Below are 24484 nucleotides of genomic sequence, written 5' to 3' on the forward strand. Positions count from 1 at the left end.
CACCTTTGGGCTAGAAAGAATCCTATTCGGGGGGGTTACAACGCTTTTCGTCCTCTTTCTTCCTGTATAGCAGGGTTGACATTGCAAACACGACCCTCTCTCGGCCAAGAGCGACTCGGAAATACCAACTTCTTCCCCTCCACCAAAAACGACAAACACCATCTTGATGCCAACTACAGAACAACAGAAGAAAGATCGATCATAGGTACTTGAGGACAATCGATAACATGCGTTGCACCGAGATATTTGAAGTCTTCATCTGTTTTTTGCTGAGGCGTAGGTGATGACCCGGTGGAGAAACCGAAAATCTTGCAGAGGACCTTCCGCAGGTACTACCAAAGAATGCGCCGCACCTCTGGTGGCGCGTCAGCTTCAGATCCCAACCACACCCTTCGTAGAGGGTTCAGAGGACGGGCTTGAAGTTGGGGCCCTGATGAAAGGCCGCAGCCCGGGCTTTTGACTGGTGACCTCGAGTGTGTTGAACCACTTTGGAAATTTCGTTGGAATGTGGCTATCTTCCACATCAATTCTCGTCGTTGTCTATTGCTCAGAAGGAGTGTTTTCCTAATCACTGAATGCCATAGGCATAAGAAAATCCTCCACCGTCGGCCTTGAGGTCGTCGGAGGACAACTAGAATCGATATTTCAGATCATATCCGGACATTCTGAATTCTGCCACAAAAATGACAACACCTTAGATAGAGTGATGTGCTACATGATACATGAATGTCCATTGTCCATTGTCTATTGTCCTTTGCCCGAGACCATTAAGAGCAAGAAAACTTCGCTATACACACATACACAGCCGGTTACCTGGAGGGTAAGAGGAACCGTCAATACAATGTCAAGCCATTGATGCAAAATAGGGAAAGGTAGTGATCAGAGATAATAAGGCAATATTGATGTTGTCTCCACCAAAGTCAGAACAGGTCTGAATACGTCTCATCATATAGATATGAAAGTGGATGGAAAAAAGGAGGACAAAAAACTTACAATATAACAGTTCGATAATATAGCTAGGAGGGATTGAATGGTACAAGTAGGAGTCTGGAAAGGACAGTCAGTATCAAGTAAGAAGGAGGGCTTTCGAAGGTCATAATGTTCAGAAAAAAAGGCAATATAATGGCTGTCATCTATCCCAGTAGGGCTCAGAACAGGTCTGAATTTGTTTCATCGTGAAGAAGGAATAATGTATGCAGTTACTCACCCATTGACAAAAGGAAACACACACGAACGGGGGTCACAGGAAACCTCAATACACCGGCACAGACATAGACGACGTAAATGGAGGGATCGCTGCACAGAACGGCCTCCACATCGTCCGCAAAGGCGTCATAACACCATACATCCAGTTGCTATCCTCCTCCCAAGTATCGCGGTTCTCGTCGACTCCGAAATCGCAGTCCTCCACGACAACTGATACTCCGGATTCGGCGGCGTCCATAAGAACCTCAACTCCAGATTTTCGGTTGTGATTTTGTTGGAGATAAAGGTTTTTGAGAGCAGCGATCAATTCGTCTGTAACTGATGTCGGATTCGGTAAAATTTCTTTCATACGTTCACCGCCTGGTGAGGTGAGGAATTGTTGTTCTGACCCAGGTGGTTGAAGAAATTGGTTCTCGGTGTTTACGTCGGATATTAGAGGATTAGGATCCGCACGGTAAACCCTTAGAACGAGTTCCTGTCTAGACACAAGGCACGACGTGATTTAGTTCTTGCGCACCATGAAAAACAAAAAAAAAAACAAAAAACTCACCTGTCCTCGGTCGCGTTCAGAACAATCGGATCCGAATATATTTTAGCTTTTTCTGCGTCGTCTTCATTTTCATAAACGACCAAAATTCGTCCGAATCCAGGTAAGGGAACCCATTGGTTTATCTTGCCATACGTTTGAAAATGGGTATACAAGTGCAAAAGTAGGTGAGGCTGGAAGAATTCTTTGGGAAGAGACGTTATTGCTAGAGAGTTTGTCCCCTTCGAAAATGTGGAAGAGGTGGAGGAGGAAGCACGAGCGTGAGAATACTGAGAAGAGGGCATTTCTTTTCTTTGGGTACGGTTTTTCCATATTATTATTATTAGGAAATTAAATCCTTCATTGGACCCCGTAGGATGCCGAAGGACCCGACGTACATGTATGGTGTGCCTAACATTATGTACGTCGGCGTATATCGGGTGTGGCCGTTCCGGAAATCATTAGTGCATGCCCCGCGTATACACCGCAGTCAGCCCATTTAACACATACGTTGGTAGGTATCACCGGGCGAACACTTAGAAAACCTCATGGCAACTCACCCGACACACGTCCGAAACCATAAGCAAGCAAGTAGAACTAGTACTGGCACTTTGTTACGCAATAAACCTCATTTTTAGTCACCCATATTTCAGTCTGAAGTGAACGGTCTTTTGTTTCTATGAACTATACAGAATATCGTCCCGGTCACCCTCGTCAGGGATGCAAAAGGCATCCTCCACATGGTGTGAAATGTGTGGGACTGTTGCGTTGCATCCAGTACTCGTTGTCGTCCTCTCCTCAAATGTCGACAGCACATGAGACTTGCCAATATTGAGCACAGTTTTGAACGATCCAGGCATGCATTGATAACTGCGGTATAGTCGTTGTTGTAAAATGCGCTGTAGATTGACAGTTTTATTCCCACCACGATACCGAAGAACGTATTCCTTCTCCCTGTGATGGTTGGTGTTGCCAAACACTCGAACATTGCATGGATTTCGTCTTCTACATGTGATTTGCAGAGTCGACACACCCTCTGTCCTCTCGGGACCCGTTTATCCCCCAGCGAAGGGTCTCAATGGCGAGGCGGTGGGTTGACATGATTAGGCGTGTCAGTGACTTTCGGTGGTCTGCGGTGGGAACGAGCAGGTAGGGTTGAAGTTTGTTAAATGAGGAGTCGTTATAGACGAAATGATCAGGAGAAGGGTGCCGGCTCTGTAGGATATATAATTTCTTTGACTCGTGAATCTTCATCAGAACGTTCTCCCTTGTGGCACCTTCCATTTCTTTGATGACCTTTGTTATTTGATCAATAGATGTTAGCCAGTTTCCGTTTAGGATGGGATGGCGTTGGAGGTGATTGTTGGAGATTACGGTGACTATGTCACGCAGCCAACAATCCTCACCATTTATGAGAAGGGAATGACATTCTCGCAGGGCTGTGTGTGCGAGGCGTGTGGGTGGAAGTTGAGAGAGGTATAATAGGTATCAAAGTGTCAGTACTATCCTTCTTGTTTGAATGGGCATAAGCCCAGTTTCGGTGTATAGGAAAGATGATTCGGAGCGACAGTGTACACCCAGCATGCATCTGAGGAAGTACTTCTGTACATCATCAAAATCATCAAGGGAGTTCCTTGTCGCTTCCACCACAATTTCGCATTCAAAAGTGAGGTGTGGGTCCACTCTTGCCTAGTAAAGCCATCTCGCCTCTCTAGGTGGGTGATCCCCAACCATATTTTCCATTGCAAATGTGGCAACTGCGACACTCTTCCCTTCTCTGGCACGGTTTTCGAGATGTTCGACGAAAAACGATTTACAAGAGGATGTTGACGATAAAACAATGCCGATGTAGCAAAATTTTCGACGTGCTTGAGGCATTGATTGGCAATGTAGAAGTTGATGTCAGGAAACGGTCTCGGTATCTTCCCAGGTATCCACTCAGACTTGCTCGCATTAATGACGTGCATGTTCACGCTACACTATTTCAAAATCTGGTCTATTTTGACCTGGAGGCCATGCAGTAATAGTGAGAAGAGCACAGGGCCATGTGCTAGAGAGAAGATAGGAGGTCGATCAACCAGTGTGTAAGAATGGAGTGGCAAGAGGTGTACGCGCATTGGGATCTCAGTGCCTTCACGGACCAGTGAAAAAACTTCCCGTTTGCTGCCCAATGGCCTCGATATACCGCACGAGTCATGTAGGAGGTCGGGGGACATCGCAACCGTGGCGACATGATAGCAGAGTTGTGTCGAGTGAAATCGCTCAGCATGATTTCGTGATGTGGTGTATCATTAGTAAGCAAATGGTTAAACAGGCATATGGGTGGTATGGGGCCATTAAATTCCGTTGTAGGGAGATGCCAGCTCAACCTTCCGATGTGCCTGAGACATCTTTCCCGAGTCTAAGTTGTAGCAGACCCAGTTTCCTATGTTGCGAGACCGGCTAGTACGAGATGAGAGAACCCTTGGTGATCTGCAGAATTCGCTTTCGAAATCGCTGTGATGTCAAGCATAGAAGCGTAGCGGTTGTTGACAACGAGGAAATCGCCGTTACGATGAGTCATCGACCAGCGTTGACGACGTGGAATGTTGACCGCATCGTCATATTGATAGCGACACCCATTATTCGGCACTTCCTCTATATTGTCACTACAACTCCATCTCGTACGATACGACAACCGGAAGTCTCTATGACCGATATCCTTGCACTCTCAGCACAGTTTCGTTGTTACTGGTACCGTACCAGGGCCTGTGGTCGCTTAGTCTAGCCAATCCGAGTTCTGAATACCACTCGTTCGTGCTAGTACCAAACTACGGCCTCTGGTAGCTTGGTCAAGCCAATCCGAACTGTTAACTGAGGTTTTTAAGTGTAGTTTGTTGAGTGTTTGTCTTGTATTGAGGAAAATCCTGAATTGATGGTGGTGGTGCTATGTTTGAAGAGCCATACGTTATTACGCGTGCTTATATGTGCATTTGCTACCTCTTAGAGTCGTGCAACTTTCTTTTTTTTTTTTTTCAAAGCAATGCAGAATGTTGGAGAAGACATTGCCTTCGGCATTCAACCACCGTTGGATGCAATCCTGATTATTCACAGGGAGGGCGACTGTTCGGGCCTCCGATTCTGCGGTTGAAAGCCACCAGCTGAATCAGCGCTTCCCGCAGTGTGTGAAAAACTAACAATGCTGTAAATTGAGTGATACAAGGTTTTCCGATGATAACCGCAGCCGCAGTGAGAAAGAGGTGTGCAAGGCCCAGCTTCCCAGGGACAGCCCCAGGACTGAGAACCTAGGTACTCAACAAAATCAAATGGCACTGCACAAGCTCCAGGACTCGGATCTTCATCAAAGTACGAAAGGGATAATCGATGACGCGCGAAAGACACACAGTGCTGTGCATACTTATACTTGGGTGGCTAGGTTTGCTGAAACTGTCATCGGCTTCCAGTTCTTCCATTGAGTATGGCTTGGCCATCCTTCATCCAAAACGGATTCGTGTAAGTCAAGCAGTAACCGTCCCGATTTCAAAGCCGGTATCGTACAAAGAAAGGAAGAAGAAACTCTTATCCAGCCCATTAGACAGTCGGTAATGCCTTATAATACATATCTGAAGTCTCGGTTCTGAATGTCTGTCAGGTCGAGGTATTCCTATACGGCGCAGAGTTAGACCTGTAGAGCAAGCTTTAGATTCCGAGTACGAACTTTATCAACTTTAACCCTCTCCTTTTCCCCCTTTTCATTGACTCTCTCGATCCACGCGTCATCGTACGTATCGTCGCGGGATTCAGCATCACGTCGTTTGTTCTCTCTTGCGAGGAGGAAACGCAATATTAGAAGAATCATAGCACAGGTCAAGTAGCAAATTGTTATGATGATCCACGGAACATGGTTACTAGAAACGAGAAAACAGGGTTGGAAAATTAGTCTTGTGTTATACTTGGCCGAACGCACCGAGGTTTGTATTTCTGTTGCCACATGAAGGGTGCCGTAGCGTTGCCTACGCAGTACGCACACAGCATAATGGCGTTCACAGTGACCTTCTTCGTATGTCCCGCAGTGACTGTAGATACCCATGCAAGGGCCAGCACTGTTTGTGACGGGATCGGTCAGCGTTCCCCATCGGCGAGCTTAATAAGAAAACTTTCGAGCAACCTACCGAAGCCAGTGGTTCCGACACCTATGTAAAAATCAAATGTCGGACTTCCGAAAAACTGGGAATAACAGAACATTTTGAAACGTACCCGTGATCCACTCAGCAAAGAGCAACCCGACCTTGTCGCTCCACGGCAACACGTTGATGAGAATCGCTCCAACAACGTTAGGCACCATATATATAGCGCCCACATATGCACGACTGTTCGGTATACGTGAACAAAGAAGGACTCCTGTCCAGATCGTGACGATTTCGACTACACCGTCCACGCATCCGAGAAGAGTGGTTTGAAAAGTTGTAAATCCGAACGAACTAATAATGATTTGGCGTTGGTTTGTCAGAGAATTTGGAACGTTATCGAGCGCAGCGAAGAGCGCAAAAAGCCAAGTTTTTGGATCAGTCACAGCTTCAATCATCCTAATACAAGCGACCGGTCAGTCCACCTTATAGTGCAAAACGAACGCGGGACTTACTGCTCTTTCTTGAAATGCTTGTTTTCCACCCCCGTTTGGTTCTCCTACGCGTTCGGTGAGTCATGTTTTCTCCCTGGAGAAATAGGGTATTGATAGTTTACCTTAATACGTTTAATTGCCATTGCTCTCTCCCGCATGGTGAGGAACCACGCATTGGTGGGTGAATCAGGAAAAAGGAACCTACACAGGTGAATTCGCACAGTATCAGCAGGATGCTCCTCTGGGATCATATGAGACACTTGTTACCAGAAAGCAAGCGCACAAAAGAGGGTTAAGGCACCACAAATGATCATCAGCCTATACAAATGGCTCATGTGAGTTGATATTCTCGATAAGTCTACAGACAAAACCAAATGACTTGCCATTGCCAAGGCTCAAATCCGGTTGTCTTGATATGCAAACTTCCAAAACTTATGAAGGCGGTCATAATCTGGGCTAAGTATGAACGATAAATCAGTATAATATCGTTTACGGGAGCCGCAAAGTCCATTACCTGTCCCGTTCATCAAAACTGTATCGGGCGAATCGGATTGAGTCATTGCCTCAACAACTCAATAGGAGGGAAACTCACACCAATAACCAACACGCACAGTCTGTTCATTTCGAGTGTAGAACATTGAAGTGACAATCATGAAACCTGCGGTGATAGATCCCTCACAAGCGCCTAGAATACATCGGACAACAAACAGTCCAGCAAAGTTCTTGCATGCTGTATGAGAACAAAGGGCGACCGCCCAAACGAAAATATTGATACTAACAAAGATATTAGGCACCAGAAAGAATGAATAGTGAAGAAAACATCACCTCATCCATTTTCCGACAGGGAAGCGTTGTAAACAAAGGTTTTGAGGATATTCGCATACCAAGTACGCCAAATAGAATATCGTTCCTAGCCTGGAGGAAAAGTTAATCACGACACAGATCATAGGGTTAGATATCCTCACCAGTTGTACCTGTATCAATCGACAATTAGAACGAGGCATGCGCAAGAGGCGATGAGAACATCACTTACTCATTATTGGTGAGATGTGTAGCCTCTCTACAACCACAACTTCAGTTGTTGGAGGAAGAGAAAAGGAAAGGAGCTGACCTAATTCCGAGTATCGCGGAGCTCCCCAGGGTGGTCTTGTCCATAAACTGAATCCTGCTTACCGTCTAAGATTGGACCGTGGAGTGACATGACGAAGGGTAGACTTGCCAATACAGAACTGGAAATGAGAACTGAGCGGGTTATAGTCGATGGTAGAAAACGAGCAACACATACTGCACATCAACGGAAGAATATGACGGTCTATCTTCTTCCTAAAAAAGGGCGATTATGATTCTGTTCAGGAGCAAACGAGATAGAAGAATACGAGAACTTACCGAATTTTCAACGCCTCTGCGGGATCGAGCTCGCCATAATCTGCCAAAGCCAACTCGGCTGCTGTGTCCACCTCCTTGGATTTGACTTCAAGGTGATGAAGATCTTGAGTGGAATGCGAGTGTACTAAATCTTGTTTCTCGTCTTCCGGAAAACCCATCTTGGAGATGTGGGGACGTGAATCAATCGGAGACATCCGCGGGACGGCTCCATTATATAGGACGTGAAGCTGATAAGAGCCGTATAACACATGACATCTGGAATCGAAAAATAGATAATAGGCGTGCGGCAAGGACTGGTGCTCCAATTTATTGAATGAAGCACGGGAATCTTTTAGATAAGCGCCGAGTAAGAAGGGTATTCTTCAATCCTCGCGAATTCCGCCATACTGGATCCTGAAAACCTGGTTCGAAAAGGATCCGGACGTTTAAGAGCAAATGTAATGAATGGATATAACCGCTACGAGACAGAAGTATTGCGTTCAGTGCATTAGTTAACGCCGCAGTCGACGGGGAAAACTAGTTGTCACCGCGTACCTTTAAAGTCGGGCCGTTTGATTAGCTTGAGTCTGCTTGTACCTAGATAGAACCTATCCAACGTGACGGAAAGCCAATCGACAGTCTTGCCGGACGACGTCAGCAGCCTCAAAGTATTGAAGACGAACTGACTCATACATACCAATTATGCTCCATCTCTAATCAAAGTTTTAACTCGGGTCATAAGCCATCCATAAAGTCTGCATCTTCCCTAGTTCCGTTCCATTCCAGAGTTTCGTCAAGTGATATTCGCATTTAAGAGGGATTCTGGATAAAAACTAGTTTGAGCTGAGATAAAGGCGGGAGATCTGCGTATCGAGAATCCAGGTGGTCGGTCCCATGATATTCTCCGCTTATCAGCGAGATAATCTCATCCACTAAAGCGTCCACTTTCATATAAATAGAGATAGCTTCGGGAAACTTCGCCCTCACTTTGGCCTCTACACGCGCGACATATCCCGTTCAGCTCCTTAAGCGGTCAAGAAAAAGTAACTCCCTCGGAGCTAGGGCCCGATGTCCCTCTACGAGGGCATGAGCTGTCGGTGGCTCTATGATAGCACTCTTTGAAGGACCACGGATTCGGGCAAGGTTGGGGTTGGGGTGAGAACTGTAAATTGAACATGAGTTAAATTCGAAAATTGGAACGGACATACATCCTCTCAGTGACCCTGTCGTTCGAATATGGACCTTCATCGAGGACTAAGAGATAGAGCCTGAGGAACTCTTGATCAGTAGTGATGGTCGCGTTCAGTCACATCTTGGTCACAGCCGGAGTTATTTGCCGCGCCTGGACCGTGACGTCCATTTTGTTCCCTCTCGTCTAAAATTCGCTCAATTGATTCTCAAAGGCATCCTTCCTCACAGAGCTGATATACATGCGAATATCAAACATCTTCCTTATATCGGCACCCCAGCCGCAGCTGACGAGACTCTAGCAGATCCACGAAGATCTGCAAATGCATCCATTTAATCCGAGTGAAGTTCTGCATGTAGTGACATCTCTGGCGATGGTGCATACTTGCTCACGAAGTCACGGTGCGACGGTTACGGACTATTATTGATTGATTTTTCACTCAGCTCTTCATTGGCCGTATCACAGGTCAGATGTATATAAGTATCTGCGGCTCAATACCACGTGAAGGACGCATTCAATGAAGGAGATTTAATTCACTGACAAAGTCAATTAGAGGATTCGGACATCGTCAGGTGTTCAGCTTCATTGTCGACCCCATACGAACACGATTGTATGAACTGTACTTTCCATACGGCTCGAGCGTTCGTAGCCACTCATAAGGTCAACAGAAAAACTGGCTTCTAGGCACTTGTTCGACCCGCTCTGTGCTCTTTCTAAGTTCTATTCATTTTCAATAAAATAACTGACAAGTTTATAGTCACAATCGGCACTGGATTGATCCCGTCAATTTGGGCGATCGTTGATACAAGCGTCTTTATGGTTGGTGTTAGTACCGTCCTTTCACCTCCATCTATATCTTGCATTGATGTTAGTGCTGTAGTCCTCTGGCATGTCGATGATACGCCGACGGTTGACAGTTGTTGGTATCTGGCTTTAACCTTGCCGCTTAGCAAATGATACACCTTCTCGCCAATCTCAACCCTCGGTCGCAACGAAGAGCCTCTTACAAATGATCACAAATAGAAACGTGCGGTCGAACGTTCCTTCATTCGACTCTTTAACAAGAAATGGTTTGGAAGGACAAAGTTTCGGCATTGGCTCGATCAGGAGCGAAGAGGCGGTAGCTCCGATTCTCGTGATTCAGTCGGTGAGGTCGGGAGAGCGATACGCGCCGTTAGCGGAGACGACTATGTCAAACTCGCTGTAGACGCGAGCTTAACCTTTTGGAATCTTCAGGCGGTGCAATGGAGAGGCGCAAGACTCAACTGGTACGGTAGCGTAGCTGATGTTCCCTTCTCGATCGTTTCTTTGTCTGAGCTGACGAGAAATTTATCTCAGAAACGTGATACTACTCTCCCCAACGCGATGCAACGAGTATGGGTCTCAGCCGTCTCTCCCACCTACTCTTCGACACGTAAGGTTTCGGCTCGGCGTTTGATGAGTAAGATGGTGTTTTTCTCTGCATTCCTAAGCGTCATGCTCTCAGTCCTCTCTCGGCTACCTGCACTCCCAATATTCTTCGTAACATTCAAACAGGCTCGTAGTCTCATGAACATGCACTGTTCTTCGCTGGTTGTCTGCGGTTTTGTGGTGATCCGTACGTTGGACTCGTACTTATGCAAATGGTTCTCATTGTACTCACGAACCTTTGACCGTAATATAATACAATACATATGCTATCTTGAAACAGTTACAGGAACTGAAATGCGGGGCATTTTGTATATCCCATCTGAACCGTATCACCGGAAGCCGATCTTATCTTATCTTATCGTAACCCTCCGCGCTTGGGCAACTTCGCTTCCTTCCTTCCTCATTGCCAACCAGCTGCCAACCAGCTCAAAAATCAAACCTTTCTTTCAATCTCACTGAAATTTCTACTCGCACCTGTCGTCGCACAAATGCAAAAAATCCAAATCGACTTTAGATTGTGAGTAGAAGTCTCCGAGTCCTTATTCAAAACAATTTCACACAACTTTCAAAGGTCCAAGTCTGCATCTACTTACAATAACACGAACCTCCTCACTCCTCCGCGACTTGAACAGAGCACGAAACCCCTCCTCAAGGCGTCAACCGGTATACTTATTAGGGAAACTACCTTGCAAACCCACGCCGATTATTCCATGTATTTCGTGGGAAAGATTTGTTGACCCGAAACCAGGTGGAAGGCAATTCCTTTTTGCAGCGTCTTTATTTTCTAGCCAATCCGTCCTAAAATTGCCTTATAGGGCATAATTTTGCAAACATATCCAAAGTAACACGCTCATGATGCAGAGCACATAAAATCCAGGCAGGTCCTGGCGTTTTCCGTCAAGAAAGCTTCTGTTTCTGCGTCCCCAACCGTCCTTCCCTTGGCAGAATGAATACGAGGACCAATACTAGTGAAGGCAATAGTGACTACATAACGTGGGTCATTTTGTGTGTTCAACTGGACCAAATACTGACACCAAAACCTTATCATTCTCCTCACCTCTTATGGAATGCTGCCGTATAAACATTCATGTCATGTCCCTTTCTATGCAGTCTTACCGGGTCCGGTCGATCACACATATTCGATACCTTAGCCAATTGTGGCGACCACTGCGTCCAGGTGGACCCTCCCCCGATCAGTCGCCATCTATCATGGTACCCAACAGAGGCGCAGCCTCCCCCTGCGACGTACAACACCAGCCTAGGTTCACAAGATTATCCGACTCATGATGGCTCTTTGCAACTCGTACGCCACATCGATTCTCCACTTCTTGACTCTGTTGACGTCGTTTTGTCGTACTTAGGGATATCGAGACAACGCCTCCTTGCCAGGGACACTAGCAGCGTACCCGGGTCATCAGAGGCTTTCCGCTTCGCACTCCGAGTCGTCTATAGCAACTCCCCAACTTCCAGTAGTAGAAGTCCTAGATCCCGGTGAAGCTCAAGAAACCTACCCTCCAGTACTCGGTATCGACGTCAGTGTTTCTGAAGTGGAGAGTATCCTGAGGGAAACCTACAACATACCGAGCACCGTTCCTGTCCATATCAACTCCATTCCCGACCCTCCACCACCAGGTTTCACTTACGTCGCTCTCACTCAGATAGCTATTTGGTCGAGCCGAGAGGCGAGGCTTACATTGGCTGATATCTATTCCTGTCTTGAAAAAAAGTTTGCACACCTTCGTAATCCCGACACGGCCGCGAAATGGAAGGTGAGACTTGAGGAAATTATTGTACATCGGATCCTCCCACTGACTCGGTATCGATCCAAATTATTTTATAGGGAAACGTCCGTCATCTACTTTCCCTCAAAAAGTGCTTTGTCAAGTCCGAGAAACAGGCTGGTCGGCACTACTGGTCGCTCGATTACCGGTATTTAAAAGGGTTAGACAAACGTGAACGGAAGAGGGGAAGGAAGACTCGTAATGCTTCCACTAAAGCGGAGGAAATTGATGAGATATCTCACAAAGATCCGGTCACAAAAGACGATTTGTCCTCATCGTCTTCTCCTTTTTCTACCAACTCTCTAAACCGACACCCTTCATCCACGTTCATTGCAAGACCATCCGATGCGAGAGTGATAAATACCCGCTAAATCTGGCACGGTGGTGCTTGTCCTTGTGTTCTTAAGCTATCGGACCATCTACTCGGATTTTCGCCACATTCCAATATAAACTTGAAGTTAGAGGCTCGTCTCTGTACATAACGAAATATATCGAGCCCTCGGTACCCCTTCTTTCTCGGCCATCTACTTGAAGGTCGTGAGTCACTTGCTGTATGAATGCGCTTTGAGCTTGTATGTTTCCGTTGCGGTTTCTTTGCAGCGCTGGGACGTTAGGCACGTGACTTTGTTGGTCTTTGTAGACCCACACTGCAGGGCTTCTCATCGAGTAACTCCATTGATCACCTAGAATCAACAACATGTCCGTCAAACCTCACTCTATTCAATTGAATGACTCATATGGCCTGTCGCTACCATCGCACGAACCTGATGGCTCGTCGCCGTTGCCTGAAATACACAAAGTACAGGTGAGATTACTTCATCTGAAGGAACCCTTCCTCTAATATTGTACAACCTTCAGGATCTCTTTAGAATGGTAGACATGGCGATTGAGATTGAGAAAGAACGAGCCAAAGTTCTAGAGGCGATGAATGCTCGGGATGCTACTGTCGGTCGTCTAGGAGAAGCTTGCAACTCCCTTCGTCAGAAAACTGCGCTATTAGAACGCCTTCAAAAAGAGAACAAACTAACAGGAGCTGCAATCACTGAATCTGTAAATCAAGACGAGAAAGATCCTACGGTCAACTCAGAAGTCGTCAAACTCGAGCAAGAAATCGAGAAGTTGGAAAGCACAATCAAAGATCTTCGCAATGAAATCAAGGTTCTGAAGGAAGATTCAACACACAACAGCTTGTTGAGTGGTGAAGATCAGGAAACCAAGGCATGTACTACCCATGCTTCGCCTATCATATTGCCGATTCTTCAAGCAAATAACAGAAAGAACGCGTCAACGTCGGAGACAACTTCAATAGCAAGAGCCATTTGACTGCGCATACAAAGCCTTATATTTGCTCTCAGCAGCTTTCTCCTCCTGTACTCTCTCGTGCCTCGTCGCAAACCTCCTTAACCTCAAACGGAAGCCACGGTAGCGGTACGACCATCTTTATTGTCGATGATAATGACCTCGACTTCACGGTGAGTACGATGCCGGGCTTCCAAACGAACGATCCAACTCTGTTTTTGTCCGGTAGATCGTTCGTTCCACACCCCCAGTAGAAGCCGAAGACGTGATACAAATCCGGAACAAATTGCTATCAACATTGCCTCTCCCAGAAGACGCACCAGACGGCTCCCTCAAACCTATCATGTTACCTTCTCATCTAGCTCTCCACGAGTTTCTTTCCAACGCTCCGGCTGTGAGTTTCTGACTGTCTCCTCCAACCACGGAATGCACTTCTCAGTGTTTGCATATATGCGCATCAGGACCTTCGTCGCCAGTACGTGTTTCAGCTTCCACAAAATGAGAACTACTCTGATCATGACCTTCTACAGGTTGCCGCACTATCATGTTTTAGATGATTTAACTACGTATTGGTGCCCGCAGCGCGAAGAGCATGGATACTTCCTCACTCCCGCATATAAATGCACCACACACTTTCGCGTGAGTACCGCACATCAATGGAGCCCAGCAGACCTCTTTGGCACCCTGACAAAACCAACGGGTCAGTTTCCTGCGATGACCACAATACAACTTTGACATGGATAGCCCTCCAGACTGTTTCTACAACAAGAATGGTACATGGTACTACGCCGGCGTTTATCGCGCTTTCAGGTTAGATGATCTGACCACAAAGGAATGGGATGCTTTATCGCAAGAGGTTGACCCATTTCTTCTATTTAGTCCGTTTCCTACGACTAACATGACTGCCACAACAGATCAACTTATTTCTCTGCAAGAAAACACTCTCTGGACGCAAGAACATGGCACCGCAAAATGTATACGAAGTTTCTCAGTTGTATGGAGTTGGTGCCCTCAAGATTGCTTGCATCGGACTGCAATGTGTCGGGTTTAACAGAGAAATGTATCGCTCAATTCTGGCGCTTGTGGAGAAAAGCGGTCAAACTGGCAAGCTTGGACATGGTCGCGGTCGTGAGGATTCAAGGGATATTGCTGATGTTATGGCAAGTTTGCAAATCGCCAGTCGGGCTGAGAATGAGGCGTAGGAATTGGTCGCTCGTGGGTTCGTTTCAACGGAGAGAATTTGTTTATATCTCCGTCTTTCATGAATTGGTTACGGTGTACGAAAACATGTATAGTAATGAATAAGAAATCCCGAGAATTTCTTCAAAGTTTAGAAGATTGACTAATCGAGGGGGAGACATATCTTGCCCCACCGTCGAGGAGTATATGAGCACCGGTGACGTGGGCAGATGCAGGCGAAGAGAGGAACATGAAAACACCGGCAGCATCTTGTGGTGTCCCGTACCGTCCTGGTTAGATGGTTATTTCAGTCTAGCCGTCAAGTATCGTTCCGTTTACTTACCTGAGGGTTGAACGGAAGTGAAAGTCTCTTCGCCAGCTGTTTTTAAACCAAATGCGGTCATTTTGCTCGGGAAGACTCTATGGAGCAATGGGAGCGATTAGTCGCGTCGCGTTATATACGGATTTGAAAAGTTAACTCGTACCCTGGACAAACACAGTTCACTCTGTTAAAGTAGGTTTAGTCGTGAGCTTGGTTCAAAGCGAGGTTATTCGCCACGTACGTGATTTGCTTAGGGCCTAATTTCAAGGCCAATACGGTAGTCAGGTGGTTCACTGCCAACATTCTCAGTTAGTCCGAGAGAGTTTCGTACGGATCTGTAGAAGCCTACGTGCCTGCGGCTTTACTAGGCTGATCTGTCCAAAATGGTGTCAGCATTCAACACGACTGGATTGTAGTAGAGGTTCTACTAACAACTCCATGTCCCGTTCCCTTTGGCTGCCAAAACGGTCTGAGCGTCGGGGCTTACAGAGGCGACTGAGGACACGTTGATGACTCGACCAGGGTCATACGAATTTGAGTCTTTGCTTAGGAGGTCTGTAAGCCTAGAGACTGGAGTCAGCCAAGTATAACGGGTGAATAACGTTCTGAGTGTAATTCACCCAACAGTCACTGGCATGGAATAAATCTCGTTAGCTTGAAGGCTCATGAGAAAGAAGTATCAAGGTCGCACTGTAGAAGGTGGCCTTGACGTTGACATTGAACACATTATCCCATCCCTTCTCCTCCGGGAAATCATCGTAAGGTGCGCCCCATGTGGCACCAGAATTGTTGATTAGAACATGTAACTTGCTTTCGCGTTTCTTGAATTCGTTAATGATCGCATCACAGCCCGCTTTCGACTAGAAAGGAAGGTTCGGTATTCTGAGAGACTTGCAAAGGAAGAACACGCACGCCGACGTTCCCTACAATATAGTCCACCGAACCCGTAGCTCCTCGGCGAATTTCAGCTACTGCCTGGTTATTAACGTTGAGTATCTAGAATTTGGTCTGAACCATCGAGGCAACGCACCTCCTTCAACTGAGACTCTTTCCTCGACGCAATATACACTTTCGCTCCGTTCTGTGCAAACCCAGCCGCGACCATTTTCCCAATTCCGGAGCTACCACCAGTGACGAGGACTGGTCAAAAAATATAAGTCTCCTCAGTTCTTTTCTGATCCGAAAACGTAAATGTTGAAGAGTGCCGCTGACCTATCTTGCCCTGGACATCGAAAAGTGTAGGTACCTTGAGGTCTTGCACTGCTGTTAGTCGTGAAGTGTGCAGTTCAGATAAAATCCACGCACGTACTGGGTGTAGACATGGATTTTGCTTTATGGTTCAGGAGACCGTCAATATGAAACCGGGAACTTATAAAGGGCTAACATCGAGATAAACCGAGAACCGGTATGGTAGTTGCCGGAGGAGAGGAAGCACGTGGGATATATTTATAAGCGATCGACGCCTGAACCCCTAGTAAATAAACGTCCTTTTATTCCACTATCTTCAGAGACATCCATCTGAGTAAACCCCTCGGAGCCACCATGCATCACAATAACAGTCCAACGTTTGTTCCCGGCTCGTACCCTTGTTCTCCATTTCATACATCCACGATCGTCTTCATTCCTACACCGAGCACAATATCTATCATTCCACTCTTTTCTCGAACATCTCAGTCGTGCCACATTCATCGGTAGCGTGAGCTCTGTATGTCCATTTTTCTCTCCATACATCCGTACCAAGACAACACAGTGCCACGTCTCAGAAGGAATTTTGGACCGAATGGAGGACAAACAGCCTATGATGGTCGCCTCAAGAAAAGCTACGCTATCCCTAGTGAGTAAACCGCCATTCCTCGTGTCTAAACGGAATTTCCAGGCCTGCGAGGCATTAGCTAGAAACTGCGTTTTCCCAATAGTCGGTTTTGTCGAAGCCCAGGCTGGTAGAGTGGATGCAATTGATCCATTCTTGACCTTCCATGCCACGGTTTCACATACGATTTCATACCAGCTAGTCGAATGACGTATGACTGCACTCTACCTGAACTTGATGCTAAACTCTATATCCCAGCCAACCGATACACCACTGGAAGAGAACCTCTCCTTTACAGCAACTCCAAGGGCAAGAAGACTGGGCACTCACGGCAACGAACTTTCTGCATCGAAATCCCGGATCTTTCCACCGCTATCGGATCGCTAAAGCTGAAAACCTCCAGGGACTCCATTCTCAGTATACCTCCCACCGTGGTGTTACATGTTTTGCTCTTCAACTCTCGTTGTCATTGTCACCGCCCCGACCGAAAACACCCACCAGGTTGTTAACGTCTTATTGTATCCCACGTCGTGGTAAAAGGAGTGACCACGCACAGTTCACTGAAATACTACTTTCCACTCACCGTCTGATTCTCTATCTCTCGATACATCGCACATTGTCTGCCCCCTCAACCTATCCTGACAAAGGCCTTGGCTTTGGAAGTACAGTATGCGCCTAGGAACGGCCTCAAACCTTTATCAGCAGGCGCAGTGAAGGTCAAAAACAAGTCGGTTCTGGAGACCGCTCTCGTTCGGAAAGTCACCTGTGGCTGATACTCGATATCTATCTAACTCTCGCCTGCACCTCGCATGTCATCCGTTTATTGAAGTATTACTAGATATCACATATATGAATTATGCACTTGCCTATTTATCACATAGTTGAAGTATCGTGGTAACATGGGCTTTAAAGCTGATAAATGAAAGATATCGGATTATAAAAACTCTTCGTAAGTTCCCTTTAAAAAATGACTTCAAATCCGCTCCGGAGTCCATTATATTGTCATACTCAGCCCCGGGATTTACGGGCAGCACGACGCTCTGCTTCTTTACATTTTCGACAGGCGTTTTCGATAGCTTCCATCCATACTGACGCCAAAGTTGGGGCTAAGAACCACGTAGCAAGAGTTGTAGAGAGAAAACTCACGTTGACAATCTCGTACTGAGGAAGCTCGAAGATTTATAGATTCTCCACCTCGTGGGTAGGGCAGGGTCAATTGGAATCCAAGATCATCTACAGGAGTAGGGGATGAGTGCGTGTCTCTGAATCGCAGGACTGAAAAACAAGAAGACGACACCTGCCTCTCGCACCAGGGAGATCTTTGACTTGAGCTTCCGATAACGCAATGGGCTAATGAAGTGGTAGATAAGCTCAACGTGCCGGAATTTTTTTCAAGAAATAAAACTCGCCATTCGGTACAAGTTCTTGCCGGCAGCATCGGCAAGGACCAAAATGTCGCTACAGAGCAAAGCATGTAATTTCCGACCACTCTTGGCTTTCATCAGGTCTCCCTCTTTGATTAACTTTCGTGGGCCCATATGCCGGGTAGGTGCAGTCAAATCCAAACGACTGAGGAAGAATTGGCAGTGATGTCAGAATAAGCGAGCAAAACAACGAACCCTTGACCGATCCACAAGTGTTGAGAAACCTTCTTGAGGGTTTCCTGTCCTTCCTGATCCCGAATTGTTTCGTTGATCCTGTCCAAGAGCTTCTCAGCCACTTCCAAAGACTTCCGTACCACATTTTGTTCACTAGATTCGGTGGTATATTGAAGAACCTACGACCCGGACATCGAGTGATTTTTCCACTTGTAAGATAATCGGGATTACCTGTCGAATGAGTAGAGGATATCGCGTTATTCTTTGCACTGACGGTGGATCCTTAATATTATTATGCTCAAAAACCTTAATCAGACTCCACGTACTGGGTATCAACAGATAGCTGGATAGGTCGAGGTTTCTGGTCGAAGGGTCATCTCTGAGTTTCTGGAAGGAAAGTGATTATGAGGCGAGCACCGTCAGCTCAAATCAACTGTGACCGACGGCTAAATGCGAAGACAGTTCAGGGTTTGTATCTCGAAGCGACTTCAATACTTGAATGGCATTGAACTGATTGACACAGTACTCCTGGAATGAGTAGGTCAGTTATCAAATTCGCCGTATTCGGTCGTTCTTTACTGACCGTATATACAGTCATATTCGGTAGATGCGTTTGAAGCAGATCCCCGATTTTGTCGATGTACAGTCGACAGTCCTTCTGCCTCTCTTCCAGAGAACTAACAAAGCTCTAGACGCAGCAACCGGATGAAGCCGTGGATTGAGAAGAATGGAAGTATTTCCTACCGTATTAGTGAGTAATATATCCTCAATATTTGCGAATATCACGGTGACTGCTTTTGTGTCCAGAAGAGGTATCATACTCGAATAGAAGACCTAGCCAGATAAGTAATCAACCCCACGTCGCAAAAATTCTTACCTCTACAATGAGCTGCAGATCATGGACATAGGCGCTTTCGGTCGCAATTAACTCGAATATTGTCTGACAGAAGGGAACAGTTTGGGGTCAGGTTCAAAGTATGCAGTTCAAGATAAAAGCACCTCTTGACGACGTCTTTCATCAGATGGTATACCATCTAACGCTGTTTTATCCACCAAGCTGGCCCAGGACTAAATTTTTCTGGTAAGTGTTTCAGCAAGTTTCGAGAACCCAATGAGGCTCACACTTCCAAACGCTGGGCTGCTCGAACGTGTCGTCTCTTCGCTGGCAATATGTATAGGACCTGATATTGTTAGCGTGCGTTTTTCAGTTTCAACTGGCGTCTTTCGACCTAAGAAACCAAGGAAACCACGTCCCTCTCCTTGTCCTTGAGTTGGCGAAGCAATCGAGAAGGTTGATACGGACGCGGAGGGCGAGGAAGACCCAGTCTCGACAGAAGAAGCGACAGAAAATCGGTTAGAGTCAAGCTGTGCTTGTTTGAACAATTCGTATCGGTCAAACGCGTCATTGAGGTGTGTAATATGGTCAGTGGGAGGTTCGTCATCGGGAACGGATGGCAGGTCTTTATAAGAAGAGATGGACAGTCTTTGTGGTGCTGAAGGAGGAGGTCTACGCTTGCTTTTTCTTCTGATGAGAGGTGACTTCACGTCCTGTTTAATGATTAGACCCGCGGCTTCAAGAACCATCTGTCTTTCGTGTTCCCGAGCGGTACGGTCCTCTTTCGTTTCTTGTCCATGTTCCGCATCGCTATCGCTCTCGCCCCCGTCAAAGGAGAGATAATCGGAATCACTATCACTGTCAGAGTCCTTTTGCGTCTGTACTTTCACGGTTGGCTTATCGCTGGAATGATTAGGTGAGATAACCTCGGGTTGTAACGGTGTGGTGGGAGGCGGGCGGGATCCCATCATTGTTCCATCATATGGCTGGCGTGCTGCATGAAATGCAACGTGTAAATCTATTTCCAGGAAAGAAATAGAAATTTATTGCGGCGATACATGTGAAGATAAAAGGGAAGAAAAAAAATCAATTTTAGCCTGTCTGTCTTGAGGATAACCGATAGAAGAGAACTAGGGGATATGAGGTAGTGACTAACCCTCGACAACTTCTAGGTAGGCAGCGGGAACAATCAAAACCACGCCCTTTTGCTCGGCCTTCCACCATTCATCGTCACTCTGATCTACTACAGTCACTTCTTCACCTTCTGAGACTGAGAGCTCGTCGGAGTTTTCAGCGGTGTATGCATAAATCGCCTTGGCTGTCACTGCGTCATGTTAGTCCAGGATACAATGAAGACATGAAAGTCCCTTACCTGGTCGAATCTCCTGTACATAGGTCTTGGGGAAGAGACCAGACTTGCCGGAGCTAACCAGAGTACCATACCACCAGTCTCCCCCAGTCTTCGATGGGTGAGCGGTGATGACCAAGTTTTCGGCAAAGCCTGAGGTTATATGAGGAATTGAACGACTAGAGCTACCTAGACAACTCACTTAAATCTTCAGGACCATCCCCTTCGAACGCGTATAATGAACGAGCCCGTAGTTCTGAGGTAGCAACAACATGAGTGGAGAACATCCGCGAACGACGAGAACTTACCCTTAGACATGTCAATATCTGCCATCGAGTCTGAGGGAACTTCTTCAACCTGAATATCTGGAATGCGATTTGTATGATTTCCGATCCGGCCGACAGGATCCTCCGGTTCATCGTCACTGCTTTCGGCCTCTTCAAGGGTAGATGGTAGTCGTTCTACAGATGCTACAGGAGGGGCTGACGTTTGCTTGGTCGCATCAGCTGCTAAACCCGCATACCAATCCACGGATTGGCGATTAGTAGATGTAGATGACGATTCAGAAGCCATAGGTGAGGGTTCAGGTAACGTATCGTGTTCGGAAGGTGGTGAGGGTGAAGCCGCAGCATTCAGGATGTGTTCGGGAGGCGCGCTATCACCCAAAACACTACCAGCAAGCTGAGGCCCACTTTTATCAACAGTCTTAGCAGGACGAAGGTTCAGACCGCTCCGGATGGAGCTGAGCAAAGCCCCGCGATCTTGGGGACCCGAGGATGGTGGAGCATTTACAGATGGTGGTGGCGGCGGTGGTGGCGGCGGTGGACCGACGCTCACTGGAGGGACGGGGGTCGTAGGTGCAGCAGGAGGCGCGGGAGGTATGGGAGGCGCCGAAGATGTTTGGGGCGGGGGTGTAGGCACAATAGGTGCTGGCGAAGCAGGTGTACTACCGATTGGCGATCCAGCAGTCCTTCCAAACAGTTTACTGGCGATATCATCCTTAAAGCTGCGAATCTTGACACCTTCATCTTCGCTATCTGAATCATCATCCTCTTTCTCCTCAACGACATCCCAGTCATCATCTTGACTCAAGGATACCGTATGATAGGGTGACATGACTGGCGTTGGAGTCGTTGTCGTGCTCCTGGTTGGGGGTGGTAGGCCAGAAGTTTGAGTTGCCGGTAGTGTAGGTGCCTTTGGTTGCGCTGGTTGCGCTGGAGAAGATGAGGGTGCAGATTTTGACCATGGATTTGTCACAGTAGCAGCAGGCGGAGGTGTCGATACAACCCCTCCTTCCTTGATGAGTCGACTGAATGGGTTTGTACTACCTTTCTCGGTTGGTGGGCTTACTGTCGGAGGGGGTGGTGGTGGTGGAACAGCTGGAATGGCGGGCTGTTCAACCGGAGCAGGAGTCGGATTTTTATTCTTCAGCGCTTGCATTTTGGCTTGATAGGCTTCCTCTTCACGCCTAGCTTCCTCCTCCTGCCTCTCTATTTCTCGGAGACGAGCTTCCCGAGCTTCACGCTGCTTTCGTAAAGCCTCTTCCCGTGCACGAAGAGCTTTCTCTTCTGCATCAACGTCTGGCTGCACCGGTGGGGCCGGTGGCGTTGGTGTTGGCGCTGGTGGTTGCGGTGCTGGTGCTGCTTTAGGCGCTGGAGGTGGACGAGGAGCAGCCCTAGGTTTGGGAGGCGGAGGGGCAGCTTTCTTCGCGGGAGGTACAGGCTGGGCGGGTGCAGTTCGAGACGGTGGTGCAACGGCAGAAGGTGGTGCTGGTGAGACCTTTCCTTCTTTCAATGCCTTCTGTTGTTCCATTCGTTCCCTTCGTAAAGCCTCCCGTTCCGCTGCCTCTTTTTCAGCTGCTTTGGCCTTCTCTTCAGCTTCTCTCTTTTCTTGATCGAGTCGATCTTCCACTGATGTATCGACGGGTGTAGCGGAGGGTGTGGCAATAAGACCCAAAGCAGCTTTACGTTCCTGGAGGCGCCGTTGAATGTCAGCTTTTCGTTCTTCTGGCGTCATTTTCTTGGTAGACGGTGCAGGTGAAGGAGTGGGTCTAGCTGGTGGAGGTTCTCTATTACTTATAGGCGCAGGAGGTGGAGACCTCTCCCTGGGAGGAGCTGGACTAGGTCTACCGTAGTCATCTCGAGAACGAGAAGGAGGCCGGTCATGGTCGTCACGAGGGCCTCTCGAGTATGGTCTATCATCATAAGAGCCTCTAGAGTACGACCGATCGTCGTAAGCTCCTCGTGAATAAGGTCTGTCCCTGTCGTCGTCATAACGTCTCGACCCAAACCTTTCTCTGTCTCGATCGTCTCGGTCATCATAGCGTCCGAATCTGTCGTTTGCACGATCTCGATCACGAGCCCACTGTCTCTTTTCCCTCTCCTTTCGTTCATCTCTGGCTTTTATCTTCCTTTCGACCTCAGGAAGTTTCTCATGTCTCAGAGCAAGAAGTTCACGTTCCAACTTTCGCTTTTCATCATCCTTGGAATTTGTTCTCGGAGGCCTCGACAAGTACTCAAGGTCTTCAGCAATTCTCTTGACGCGATATTTGAGATCCTCCATCTCACCATCGAGGGCTTCGTCTTCGGCAGTACGGGAAGAATTCGCTTCAGAGCTCCGATCGATATTGTCAAGCATGCGTTTAACGTCACTGAGGTCGGCTTCCGCGCCGGTCTCATTCCTAGAACGAACAGCTCTACGGTCGACGTGCCGTGAACGTGGTTGGTAGACACTCTCGGCTGAGCCCTCGTCACTGTGTTTGTAGATAGTGGCATCACGTCGAGGGTCAAGAGAGGATTCTGAGGAAAGTAAAGAACGATTTCTCATTCTGGAGTCGGTACTGTGAGGTTCGTTCTTGAGCAGGTCTTTGAGAAGATCGACAGAGCTGTCGAGATCACGAGCTGAAGGCGGTACAAGTTCTGGAGGAAGCTGGTCCGGTATGGGATTTCCGTTAAGCCCTGGATAATCTCAGAAGAGGAACAAGAAAACCTAAGCCAGTTGACTCACTGCGATAGATAAGACCCATTGCTACGTGAAATTCGGCGATATTGAGCGTTCCGCGATCGTCCACGTCAGCAAGAGTCCTGAGCGTGAACATGTTATGCAGTTCATCAATATTAGAAAGAAGGCATACCATATCCGAGCTAAATCGTCTTTACTCAATCCGCTCTGCCCAAATACCTCTAACGCAGTCTGACCACTGATGAATCCCGTACTCTGCGCATCCCACGCACGGAAGATTTGATCATACTGCTTCTTCTCGGCTTTCGATAGAGCCCAAGGAACTTTGAGTGCCGTCGTTCCCCTTTGTTCCTGATTGTGCTGCTGGAAAGACTGCTGCAGATTTAGACCACCTTGGAGCTGTTGAGATGGAAGTTGAGGTGCCCCTCCCGCACCGTATGGTGCAGAAGTGTTCAAAGGCATGAAGGTACTTGACATCATCTGCAATCTAGGATCCACATAACCGGTCATTTGAGGCACTAATGGACGCGCCATTCCAGGACCACCTCCAGGGGATGGGCTCAAAAACCCGCTTGCACCCACCTGCTGCTGCCCTCCAAGAAAGAGAGATGGACTCTGCTGCTGCTGAAACTGATTTGGAAGAGGAGGTACAGGAGGTGGCGGAGGAGCTGGCCGAAGCCCAAGCTGTTGAGGCTGTTGCATCATACCACCTCCCGGAAACCCTGTCGGTTGCGATTGAATGAAACCAGGTCCAGGGAAACCAGTCTGCTGAGGCTGTTGAAAGCCTTGAGGCATCTGTCCTGGAAATCCGGTTCTTTGAGGAAGGAGACCTCCAGATGCTGGGTTAAAACCCTGCTGGTATTGTGGATTTTGTTGCTGGAATTGGGGGTTTTGCTGAAATTGTGGATTGGCACCTGGAAATCCAGTCTGCATTGGATACTGGAACCCTTGCGGCTGTTGTCCCCATTGTGCCATGATGACAGGAGGAACGAGGAAAACAACGAGCCCGGAGTCCAGCAAGAGTCCAGCCAATTGGGGTCGTAAGGTAAGCTTAC

The 24484-nt window shown here is 47.5% G+C and overlaps 8 protein-coding genes across 10 annotated transcripts; 4 read left to right on the plus strand and 4 right to left on the minus strand.

The window, feature by feature from the left end:
• Positions 1-603: 603 nt before the first annotated feature.
• E1B28_002341 (uncharacterized protein) lies at positions 604-2040 on the minus strand. The gene is made up of 4 exons (XM_043159256.1): positions 1757-2040; positions 1208-1685; positions 994-1047; positions 604-813 (listed from the first exon to the last, which is right to left on the minus strand). The coding sequence occupies exons 1-2, from the start codon at positions 2035-2037 to the stop codon at positions 1253-1255; spliced, it is 714 nt and encodes a 237-aa protein (XP_043002855.1). The 5' UTR covers positions 2038-2040; the 3' UTR covers positions 604-813; positions 994-1047; positions 1208-1252.
• A 2014-nt stretch (positions 2041-4054) lies between these two features.
• Positions 4055-4656, plus strand: E1B28_002342 (uncharacterized protein). The gene has a single exon (XM_043160712.1). It carries the CDS (start codon positions 4185-4187, stop codon positions 4497-4499), a length of 315 nt encoding a protein of 104 aa, XP_043002856.1. The 5' UTR covers positions 4055-4184; the 3' UTR covers positions 4500-4656.
• Positions 4657-5137: 481 nt separating this feature from the next.
• Positions 5138-9008, minus strand: E1B28_002343 (uncharacterized protein). Its single transcript, XM_043159257.1, has 20 exons — positions 8395-9008; positions 8253-8337; positions 7719-8175; positions 7618-7655; positions 7552-7561; positions 7444-7497; positions 7366-7392; positions 7298-7306; positions 7158-7247; positions 6925-7106; positions 6847-6864; positions 6716-6788; positions 6600-6650; positions 6455-6533; positions 6354-6397; positions 5969-6297; positions 5884-5904; positions 5679-5814; positions 5430-5619; positions 5138-5375 (listed from the first exon to the last, which is right to left on the minus strand). The coding sequence occupies exons 3-20, from the start codon at positions 7910-7912 to the stop codon at positions 5322-5324; spliced, it is 1599 nt and encodes a 532-aa protein (XP_043002857.1). The 5' UTR covers positions 7913-8175; positions 8253-8337; positions 8395-9008; the 3' UTR covers positions 5138-5321.
• A 1122-nt stretch (positions 9009-10130) lies between these two features.
• Positions 10131-10755, plus strand: E1B28_002344 (uncharacterized protein; the record flags this gene model as incomplete). The annotated part of the gene is made up of 3 exons (XM_043159258.1): positions 10131-10154; positions 10225-10483; positions 10577-10755. The coding sequence occupies 3 exons, from the start codon at positions 10131-10133 to the stop codon at positions 10753-10755; spliced, it is 462 nt and encodes a 153-aa protein (XP_043002858.1).
• Positions 10756-11213: 458 nt separating this feature from the next.
• On the plus strand, positions 11214-12515 carry E1B28_002345 (uncharacterized protein). Its single transcript, XM_043159259.1, has 4 exons — positions 11214-11289; positions 11407-11599; positions 11658-12065; positions 12137-12515. Exons 1-4 carry the CDS (start codon positions 11243-11245, stop codon positions 12446-12448), a joined length of 960 nt encoding a protein of 319 aa, XP_043002859.1. The 5' UTR covers positions 11214-11242; the 3' UTR covers positions 12449-12515.
• A 259-nt stretch (positions 12516-12774) lies between these two features.
• On the plus strand, positions 12775-14578 carry E1B28_002346 (uncharacterized protein; the record flags this gene model as incomplete). The annotated part of the gene is made up of 8 exons (XM_043159260.1): positions 12775-12882; positions 12936-13235; positions 13352-13549; positions 13606-13770; positions 13838-13851; positions 13907-14076; positions 14129-14232; positions 14291-14578. 8 exons carry the CDS (start codon positions 12775-12777, stop codon positions 14576-14578), a joined length of 1347 nt encoding a protein of 448 aa, XP_043002860.1.
• A 20-nt stretch (positions 14579-14598) lies between these two features.
• On the minus strand, positions 14599-16310 carry E1B28_002347 (uncharacterized protein). The gene is made up of 12 exons (XM_043159261.1): positions 16187-16310; positions 16090-16131; positions 15908-16017; positions 15790-15852; positions 15569-15737; positions 15498-15507; positions 15310-15440; positions 15231-15251; positions 15119-15170; positions 15041-15061; positions 14899-14975; positions 14599-14845 (listed from the first exon to the last, which is right to left on the minus strand). The coding sequence occupies exons 1-12, from the start codon at positions 16197-16199 to the stop codon at positions 14700-14702; spliced, it is 855 nt and encodes a 284-aa protein (XP_043002861.1). The 5' UTR covers positions 16200-16310; the 3' UTR covers positions 14599-14699.
• A 47-nt stretch (positions 16311-16357) lies between these two features.
• Positions 16358-24475, minus strand: E1B28_002348 (uncharacterized protein). 3 transcript variants are annotated; one of them, XM_043159263.1, is made up of 19 exons: positions 23602-24474; positions 23475-23551; positions 20777-23425; positions 20671-20724; positions 20493-20621; positions 20277-20444; positions 19408-20138; positions 19285-19353; positions 19163-19225; positions 19030-19119; positions 18869-18973; positions 18730-18813; positions 18612-18672; positions 18517-18554; positions 18307-18464; positions 18097-18256; positions 17989-18037; positions 17834-17920; positions 16358-17775 (listed from the first exon to the last, which is right to left on the minus strand). In XM_043159263.1, exons 1-19 carry the CDS (start codon positions 24402-24404, stop codon positions 17696-17698), a joined length of 5655 nt encoding a protein of 1884 aa, XP_043002863.1. In that variant the 5' UTR covers positions 24405-24474; the 3' UTR covers positions 16358-17695. The 3 variants fall into 3 exon arrangements, with proteins under 3 accessions (XP_043002863.1, XP_043002864.1, XP_043002862.1); XM_043159264.1 differs by lacking the exons at positions 16358-17775; positions 17834-17920; positions 17989-18037; ... (5 more) ...; positions 18869-18973; positions 19030-19119 and having other exon boundaries at positions 19205-19353; positions 23602-24475; XM_043159262.1 differs by lacking the exons at positions 16358-17775; positions 17834-17920; positions 17989-18037; ... (7 more) ...; positions 19163-19225; positions 19285-19353 and having other exon boundaries at positions 20125-20444; positions 23602-24475.
• Between the last annotated feature and the right edge of the window lie 9 nt (positions 24476-24484).

This window comes from Marasmius oreades, chromosome 10 (genome assembly GCF_018924745.1).
Source record: "Marasmius oreades isolate 03SP1 chromosome 10, whole genome shotgun sequence".
Classification (NCBI taxonomy): Eukaryota; Fungi; Basidiomycota; class Agaricomycetes; order Agaricales; family Marasmiaceae; genus Marasmius; species Marasmius oreades.